Below are 9,899 nucleotides of genomic sequence, written 5' to 3'. Positions count from 1 at the left end.
GACCCTTAACACTTCCCAAACGTTCTCATGTTACTTAAACTGCAAACTTCCTTTGGAATTGAATTATTTTATTATTCCTGAGCCACCTGCACAATGAGTGATGTAATGCCCATATACAATTGTAGCAGTACTTACCAAACACTTTTACAGAAATGGTTGCAGATTTTTTTCCTGATTGATTTTCAGCTTCAATGATGTATTTTCCAGCATCATACCGAGTAACTTTATCCACGATAAGCAGAGTGTAGCTGTCTGTAGTATCAATAATAGCTCGACTTACAAGGTCAACACCCTCCTTGCTCCATGTGATTACAGGAGCAGGTCTGCCAGATACTGAAACCATCAGGCGCAGGGAACCACCAGCTCTGACTGTAACTGTCTTCTTCAGATCATCAGCAAGCTCAAGCTCAGGTGTTTCTGATGAAGGGTGTAAGAAACATGGAATTGAGTAATCTTTTAGTAGTTCTAAAGGAAAATATAATAATTCCTTAAAATATACATTAAGTTTTCAAATTACCTATTCTTTCCACAGGTTCTATTTCTGCTGATGATTCACTAAATTCACTCATACCATTGACATTTGTAGCAGCAACTCTGAATTGGTATTTCTGAGATGTTTTAAGACCAGTCACGGTGAACTCAGCATTCCTGAGAGTGGCAGTTGTATGTGGTCGATACCACTGTTCAGTACCTTCATCTTTCATTTCAAGCACATAGCCTAAGATGTCAGCACCACCGTCATACGTGGGCTTTGACCAGGCTAAACTTATGCTGTGCTTAGTAGTATCCACAACTCTTGGAGCTGAAGGTGGAGCTGGAGTATCTTTGAAAAAGAAGAAAATGCATTTAGCTTTGGTGTAGGAAACATTTTACAGTTAAAAACAATTTCTAAACAGCTAATGCAGGAAGTGCATTTAAAATGAACTATCACTGCTTTGCAGCTTATTCTAATACTAGCTAGTTCAGTGAGATCATGTGTGGTTTTGGGTATCTTAGTCGAAATGTCGACATGGTTTTATGTTCCATTATTATAAGTAAATATTAAAATATGTTTTAAATGTGGTAACTCACATGATGGCTCTTTACATAACATGTATTGTGAAGCTTCGCTAGGCTCACTGTTCCCAGCAGCGTTCACAGCAGTGACACGGAACTGGTACTGGCTGCCTTCCATGAGACCAGTGACTTTCAGTCTGGTATCATAAATGGTGTAATCCCTGTTCACTCGTGTCCAGCGCAGACTTTTCCTTTCACGTTTGTCCACAAGATAGTCCTTAATCTCACTGCCACCATCTGATTCTGGTTTTGTCCACTGAATAATTATATGTTCCTTGCCGACACTCACTTCTTCAGGAGCACCAGGCTGTGTTGGGATAGCTGTTTTTTTTTAAAAAAAGGTGAAAAAAATATTTAACAAACTGTTTATCTATGAGAAATATTCCACAAATTCTGATGCAAATGGAAGCTAGTAACACTCACTGAAAGAATTCCTGGCAATCACAGGTTCTGATTCAAGTGGAACACCTGGTCCGTATTTGTTGACAGCTCTCACACGGAAGATGTATTCGTTATTTTTAATAAGTTTTGTAACCACATGGGATAAAGTCTGGCATTCAGCCTCAACAATGACCCAGTGAAGTCTGCTGGTTTCACGTCTTTCTACAATGTAGTGAGTGATCTGTGCACCTCCATCTTCCTCAGGAATGTTCCATGCCAGAGTACATTTCTCTTCTGTTACTCTGCTAACTGAGATTTTGCCTGCACATGGACCTGGTGAATCTGGGTAGAGATGAAAGTAAGTATTGTTTTTAGCAGCTAAGGAAAAGTGTCTCACTCTTCAATGAGTTGAAAGAACGTGGGGTTTTTTTAGTAAACTAAGTATGAATATTAATCGTGGGATACATACCAAGCACTTTGACAAGAACAGAAATTTGTTTCATGCCGCTGGCATTTTTGACAGTTAGAGTATATTTTCCACTATCGCTTCTGTCACAGAACTTGATAACAGCGATGGCTCGTTTGCTGGTGTATTGCAGAGAGATCTTTTCACATAGATCTAATTCCTTGTCACCTTTGGACCAGAAGACTTTTGGTTCTGGTTTCCCACCAATGGCTGCATTGAGAACAAGATCCGTTCCAGCCCTAATGGTCACGACTTCTCCCTGCAGTCTGGCGTCGAGTTCAGCCTTTGGTGGTGCTGTTATAAGGAAAAAGAGATTAAAAACAAATTACGTTACAGTACTAAAAATAGAACTTTATGGTTTTAAATGTTCCGAGTGAATATTGCTTACAGTATTCATCTTTGCAAACAACAGCACCAGTCGATTCAGATCCTTTGCTAATCACTCCAGCGGCATTCTTTGCTAATACGCGGAATTCATATGCCTCATCTTCACTAAGAGCTGTCACAGTAAAAAAGTTTTCTGAGACAATGGTATAATTGCATTTCAGCCAGCGTCCATCTCCAGATTCACTATATGGTTTGCGTTCTATAATATATCCAATAATTTTGCTTCCACCATCATAAAGAGGTGCTGACCAGCTGAGTGACACCGTAGATCTGGTGACATCTGTTACTTCTGGTCTTCCTGGTGGATCTGGAAGAATAAAACAGAAAAATGAGAAAGGCTATTCTATTTCAGCTTAAATACCAACACATCTCTAAAAAGAATACTTACCAACAGGATTTTGAGCCACTACAGGTCTGGAAGCTTCACTGGCTTTGCTAACACCTGCAGCATTTAGAGCATAGGTTCTGAACTGATATTCTAGTCCTTCCACCAGTCCTGTGATTTTATAGTTGCATTCACAGCACGGCACTTTGTTCTCTTTCACCCAAAGGATGGTGTTGCGCTCCTTCTTTTCAACCCAATATCCAATGACTTTGCTGCCACCATCATGATAGGGTTCCTCCCACCGAATGGCCATGGCAGTTGCAGACACAGAATAGACTTCTGGCCTTGAAGGTGGGCTTGGTGGGACTAAACACGTAAAAAGATGGGAGGAAAATATTAGTTATTACAAATACCTCAGTCAGAGGAAAAGAACAAATTTCGAAAAGAGTTTCACTTACCGAATGGATGCTCAGCCACTATTGGTTTTGATTCAAGAGGTTTGCTCACTCCAAATCTGTTTTCTGAGCTTACTCGGAAACTGTACTCCTGGTATTTTGTGAGATGAGTGACTTTGATCTGTGTACGTTTCACACTGGAATTTACCAGCTGCCATGCTGTTGTGCCAGATTCACGTTTCTCTACAATGTAGTTCGTAATGTCACTGCCACCATCATCTTCAGGTTCTTTCCAGGTCAACACACAGGATTCAGCAGAGACAGATGATATTTCAATTGGGCCAGTGACAGGACCTGGCCTTCCTATGACTACCACTGTGACAGTAAACGTTTTCACACCAGCAGTGTTTTCAAGTGTGAGATAGTATTTACCAGAGTCACCTCTCATACTGTCCTTTACAGTCAATGTGGTTCTGTCTTTTGTTGTCTTGATGGACACTCTCTCGGTTTCCTTCAGCCTCATCTCCTCAAGTTTCCATGTCACTTTTGGGGCTGGACGTCCACTGATTGGTATATCAATAGTAAAGGTGCTTCCAGCCTTGCATGTTATGAGCTGTCTGCTTATGTCGCTGAGATCTGCTGTTGGTTCAATCTGTGGCTCTTTAATAATAACAGAGGAGAAAGCTTCTCTTGGCTCACTGTAGCCAGCATTGTTCCTTGCCTTGACCCGGAACTCATATTCAGTGTTCTCCACAAGGCCTTCAACAGTGAAAGTAAGTTGTTTGGTTTGTCCAGCTTGAATCCAGGAGTCAGACCCTTTTTGTTTCATTTCAAGAAGGTATCCAGTAACACGGCTACCACCATCATGATCAGGTTTAAGCCAAGCTAAAACTACAGAAGATTTGGTTGTATCAACAATATCAAGTCTCTTAGGTGGAGCAGGTTCTTCCGTGGCTACAACTGGTTCTGCTAATTCACAGGGTTCACCTACACCATATTCATTTTCTGCTGACACTCGATAGTAATACGGCACACCTTCTGCCAGATCGGTGACCTTAAAGATTTGTCGAGTACATTTTGAGCTCACCACTTGCCAGCTACGACGGCTTGCTTCCCGTTTTTCCACAATGTAGTGATGGATACGTGAACCTCCATCCAGGACAGGAGCATCCCACATTAAAGTAATAGATCTTCGAGTCACATCTTTAAATGTAATAGGACCTGGTGGACCAGGTGTGTCCAAAACCTTGACAGTAAATGCAATAGACTTACTTCCACTGTTGTTTTCGACAGTAAAGACATACTTGCCAGCGTCGTTTCTATTGCATTCCTCCACAGTCAATGTGCTGAATGAATCAGTTGTTTGAATATCAGCACGCAAGCTAAGATTAGCATCTGCTTTGGACCACACAGCAGTAGGAACAGGTCTTCCAGAGAAGGCAATAAATAAGCGAATGCTTGCACCAGCTCTTACAATATGAGTCTGCTTGAAGTTTGCATCGATATCGATCTCAGGTGCAGAAAGCCTGTCTACAGTTTGGACTGAAGCAGCAACTTCACAACTTTCTCCTTTGCCAGCACCATTGACAGCACTAACTCTGAATTTATAGTGTTCTCCTGCCTCCAAATCAACAACGGTATATTTAGTAGCAAGAACAGTCTCTGCATTGACTTTCTGCCATGCTTCGAGATCAGCTTTGCACATCTCAATGATGTACCCAATTATTTCCATGCCTCCATCAAAAACTGGCTTGGTCCACTCTAAGCTTACACTAGTCTTTGATGTATCTGTCACCTTTACAACATTAGGAGCACTTGGTGGGCTGACTGGTTCTCTACATTTAATCAGCTTTGAAACATCACTTGGAGGTCCAACTCCTGCAGCATTTTCAGCCATGACATGGAATTCATACTCATTGCCTTCAATAAGGCCAGTTACTCTGTATCTGTTCTCCATAATGGGCCTCTTACTGGTTACTTTAACCCAGCGCATGCTCTTCTTTTCTCTTCTTTCTAGAATATACTCATTTATATCACTTCCGCCATCTGATTTTGGTCTTGCCCAAGTGAGTGTGATACTGTCTCCTGTTACATTGGTAGGCTCCGGAGTTCCTGGTGCATCAGGGAGAGCTTAAAAAAAAAAAAAATGTAATTAGAAAGACAAAGTGGTGACTCCACAGTTATTTCTACGGCAGGAGGTGGAAACTTACTGTAAGGTATTTGTGCGATAACTGGATCAGACTCCAGTGGTCTGCCAACCCCAAATTTGTTCACTGCAGAGACACGGAACTGGTACTCATTGCCCTTGATTAGTTTAAGTGCTGTGTAGGTGCAAGCTTCACATTTATCTTCAACTAATGCCCAAGCAATTCTGCTGGTTTCACGTTTTTCAATTATGTAGTGGGAAATAGAAGCGCAACCATCATTAGCCGGAGGCTCCCACCATAATGTGACTTTTTCTCCAGTAATGTTTGTGAATCGTATTGGTCCACCAACTTTTCCTGGTGTGTCTGCAATTTTAAAGGTTCAGAGTTATAATTTGCTGGCACTTAGAATAAAATATTGATTTTAAAGGAGCATGCTGAGAGTGTTTGGTGCAGTACCTTGTACTCTGAAGGTAATATCTTCTCGTTTAGTGCCCGATGCATTTTTGGCTTCTACTGTGTACACTCCACGATGATCCCGGGTAGCATCTCTAATGAAGATTGTACTATATCCAATATCTGTAGTTATTTCTATATTCATTATTTTCTCAATCTCCTTACCATCCTTAAACCATGTCACTTTAGGTACTGGGCGTCCTTTGATTAAAGCTTTAAGTCTAATGCTCTCTCCAGCTTTAACAGTAAGGCCTTCAAAGTGCTCAGGGCCAAATTCAATTGTTGGAGCAACTGAAAAAGGAAAATATAATTCAAATCCCATATAGATAAGTATTTTTCCCCATACTCTTTTTAATATACTAATTATAAAATATTGTGATATATAGAGAACTCTTTCATTTAGAAATTGGCGTTCTCTAAAAAGCAGTTATTATATGAACTAAAAACTTATTTTTCCTGTAAGCACAGTGTATCGTATTAACAATAATTGAAAGACACCAGTAATATTTGCTGTTATAGTATGCCAGGCTACCATTTCTGAATTAATGATTCAGTGCATCAGGATATTACAGTTTATGATTCCTTTCCAACTTTGCTTCTGCTGCTTCATATCCAACACAAATGTAGAGTGGCCGTGCCTTTCAGCAATTGATTACATATGTCTGCCAGATTTGGGTCTTTAATTTACACCCTCCCATTTTGGAGTATGAACAGAAATGTTCTGAGTTGACTGGAAGGACCTCAGTCAAACAGTTCTTGCCCTCTTGGCCTCCCTTTTCCCGTCAGTACAGCCAGAAGCTCTAGCTGGCTTCAGTACCCAAACAGAAGCACATTAAGAAATAATTCTTACCGTTTTCATCTCTGGTCATGATATAGCCCGAAGACTGTGAAGGCGGGCTGATGGTACCAACAGCGTTTCTTGCAAGCACTCTGAATTCATATCGGTCACCTGAACTGAGTCCCGTAACTGTATATTGGCATTCACTGACATCAGTAAAGTTACATCTGAGCCAACGGTCTTCACTTCCTTGCCGTTTCTCAATGCTGTAAGCCACAATCTTACTGCCTCCATCACGCAGTGGGGGGGTCCATTTAAGAGTGACTGTTTCCCTGGTGACATCAATGTAATCCGGAGTACCAGGTGGGTCTGAAAGGAAAATAATTAAAATGCATTTTTATTACTGCTCACCATAGTCTACAAAATGAAAATTTTCTTGGATGTGTGAGGGATCATTCACTCACCCACTGGAGAGACTGCCAAAGTAAATTTGCTTGGCTCGCTAGGTCGGCTTAGACCTGCAGTGTTTTCAGCGTATACTTGGAACTGGTAATCCAGGCCCTCAAGTAGTCCAGTAATCCTGTATTCTCTGCTAGATATTAATGCAACGTTAACCTTCTGCCACAAGATACTGTTTCTTTCCTTCTTCTCAACATGGTATCCAATAATCTCTGAACCACCATCATAAACGGGAGCATCCCAAGATATGGTCATTCCATCAGCAGTTACGTTGTATACAACAGGCTTGCCCGGGGCGCCTGGTGGTCTAAACTGATGCTTTGCCACAACATCTGCTGAGACAAGAGGTGGGCTCACGCCATATCTATTTTCCGCACGAACTCTAAACTGATATTCAGTGTCTTTAACAAGGTTTGGTACTTTGAAAGTTGTTCTTGCAGCACTTGAACACACCAGCTTCCAGTTCATTTGTGAAGTTTCTCTCTTCTCAATACTGTAGCCAGTAATTTCTCCTCCCCCATCATCTTCAGGAGGTTCCCATGACAAAACTACACTATCTGCTTTGATTTCTTCTAGTCTTAGAGGTCCTTTTGGCTTAGATGGAGGGCCAAGAGTGATGACAGTGATTGCAAATGTTTTTCTGCAGACTACGTTATCAAGAATTAAAGTATATTTCCCACCATGCTCCTTTTTCACATTCTTGATGCTTAAACTTATCTTGTTTTCAGTTTTCTTGTAACGAAGATGTTCAGTTTCTTTAAGAGGGAGGTTGTCCTTGAGCCAGCTCATTGATGGCTTAGGTTTACCTTTATAAGGCAATTCGATGTGCAGGTTATGTCCAATTCGTACTGCAATTTGACCTCCAGGAATATCAGAAAGGTCGGCTTCAGGTGTTATTATATATTCTTTCACTGTAATGGGTCCAACAGTAACAGCATCACTCATGCCTTTTTCATTTTTAGCAAAGACTCTAAATTGCATGACAGAAAGCTCTTTAAGTTTTTCAACTTCAAATTCACAGCTCTTGCTTGTGCCTGCATATGTCCATTCTTTTTCTTCCTCCAGTTTCTTTTCAATAACATAGTCCGATATAATGCTACCACCATCATAGTCAGGTTTGCTCCACTGCAATTTAACGGAAGTCTTTGTAGAATCTTTCATGGCTAGGTCTCTTACAGGTCCAGGTACGTCTGCAGCTTTTACTGGTTCAGATGTTTCACAAGGTTCACCCAGTCCAATTTCATTTTCAGCGAGAACACGGAAGAAGAATGCAGTCTTCTCTGATAGGTTAGTTAGCTTAAAGGTGGTATGAGAACAACGTGTTGTTACAGTTGACCAGGCCCTCTTTGTAGCATCTCTTTTTTCAACAACATAATTTGTTATTTCAGAACCACCATTAATGAGAGGTGGCTCCCACACCAGTGTAACTGTGCCACGAGAAACATGCTTAAGCTGCAGCTTCTGGCAGGCAGATGGTGTGTCAAGTACTTTTACATTCACAAATGATGACTTTGCTTCTCCGACTCCATTTTCAATTGTAAGAACATATTTTCCTGTATCATTTCGTGTAACTTGAGGAACAGTAAGTAGTGTAGATGATTCTGTGTTCTGGATGATATATCTTTCATCAATCCCAAGGTTCTTGTCACCCTTTCTCCATGTAACTGTTGGAGGAGGTCTTCCTTTGAATGGAATCATTATTTGCACATCTTCACCTGCTTTAGCAACAATAGAGGTCCGTAGAGCAACATCCAGATCAATCTCTGGGGCCACTGTGGAAGTAATTAAAAATTAATAATGTATACTTGGAATGTAAAAGAAGAAATGCTTTGAAAAAAAGCCAAAACACAGAAAAATAATAAATCACTGAAAGGTACAGTACCAAGAATATCTTTAGCTTGAACAGGTTCTGTCATTTCAATAGGCTCTCCTTGTCCAGCAGAATTTACAGCAGACACACGGAAATAATAATTAACACTTGGCTGAAGATGGGATACAACATATTCAGTTGTTCTCACTTCTCCCTTCACACTGACTACAGTCCATTCTTGTTCTTCACCTTCCCTTTTCTCCACCACGTAGCTGGTAATTGGACTTCCTCCATCATAAGCAGGTTTAATCCAGCCTAGCGTGACAGATGTCTTGGTCGTATCCACGACCTTCAGCTTTGTTGGTGAGCCTGGCTTATCTGTAAGTGATAGTTTACAGCGGAAAACAAAATAATCAGAAGCCATATTTAGGATTAATCATAAAGAGGAGTAAAATCTGCCCTCAGTTACATTGGTGTGATCCCATTCTAACTGCCCATTGTCCATTAAATTATAACCAATTAGAAATACTGCATGTTGTATCTTACCAACAGGATCTGCAGCTTTGTAGAAGTCAGATGCTTCAGAGAATGGTCCTTGTCCAGCTGCATTGACAGCACAAACTCGGAAATGATATTCACTGTTCTCAGTCAGACCTGTTACTTTCTGTCTGGTGTCCCGAATGGTTTCTTTAGTAACCTTGAACCAACTTAGACTCTTTTTGTCACGTTTTTCAAGAAAATATCCTGATATTTCACTGCCTCCATCAACAGTGGGTCTACTCCAGACAACAGTCATAGAATTCTTGGTTATCATTGTGGCTTCTGGTATACCAGGCGGTCCAGGTGTAACTGAGTAAAGAAAGGTCAGTAGATCAGTACTACTTACAAATAATACACAAGATGATTCAGTTGCATAAGTTATTTTACATGTTCCTTACCAAATGAATTTTTGGCTATAACTGGTTCAGACTCCAGAGAATCACCAACTCCAAACTTGTTCACACCACGGACACGGAACACATATTCATTTCCTTTGATGAGTTTTGTTGTAGTTTCAATACATCCCTCCACTTTTTCTGAAACTAAAGACCATACAACCCTACTTGTCTCCCGCTTTTCAACAACATAGTGTGTTACAGGTGCACCACCATCATCTGCTGGTGGGTCCCACATTATTGTAATCTTTTCAGCAGTGACTGTCTTAAACTGTATAGGTCCACTTGGGGGTCCTGGCTTGTCTGT

At 40.8% G+C, this 9,899-nt stretch overlaps 1 protein-coding gene across 1 annotated transcript in view; it reads right to left on the bottom strand.

Moving 5' to 3' along the window:
- Positions 1–135: 135 nt before the first annotated feature.
- Positions 136–9,899, bottom strand: part of TTN (titin) — a gene marked incomplete at both ends in the record, with an annotated part of 84,213 nt that continues 74,449 nt past the window's right edge. Inside the window, 15 exons of the mRNA XM_010138321.1 lie at positions 136–417; positions 518–823; positions 1,072–1,377; positions 1,480–1,779; positions 1,907–2,197; positions 2,292–2,597; positions 2,679–2,981; positions 3,074–5,140; positions 5,221–5,520; positions 5,614–5,901; positions 6,461–6,757; positions 6,853–8,619; positions 8,730–9,035; positions 9,204–9,506; positions 9,596–9,895. Coding sequence (XP_010136623.1) covers positions 136–417; positions 518–823; positions 1,072–1,377; positions 1,480–1,779; positions 1,907–2,197; positions 2,292–2,597; positions 2,679–2,981; positions 3,074–5,140; positions 5,221–5,520; positions 5,614–5,901; positions 6,461–6,757; positions 6,853–8,619; positions 8,730–9,035; positions 9,204–9,506; positions 9,596–9,895 — 7,722 coding nt within the window. The remainder of the gene's footprint in view (positions 418–517; positions 824–1,071; positions 1,378–1,479; positions 1,780–1,906; positions 2,198–2,291; positions 2,598–2,678; positions 2,982–3,073; positions 5,141–5,220; positions 5,521–5,613; positions 5,902–6,460; positions 6,758–6,852; positions 8,620–8,729; positions 9,036–9,203; positions 9,507–9,595; positions 9,896–9,899) is intronic.

Source organism: Buceros rhinoceros, unplaced genomic scaffold (genome assembly GCF_000710305.1).
Source record: "Buceros rhinoceros silvestris isolate BGI_N320 unplaced genomic scaffold, ASM71030v1 scaffold2866, whole genome shotgun sequence".
NCBI lineage: Eukaryota > Metazoa > Chordata > Aves > Bucerotiformes > Bucerotidae > Buceros > Buceros rhinoceros.
Note: the sequence above shows the minus strand (reverse complement) of the source record. Positions and strands in the feature narration are given on the sequence as shown.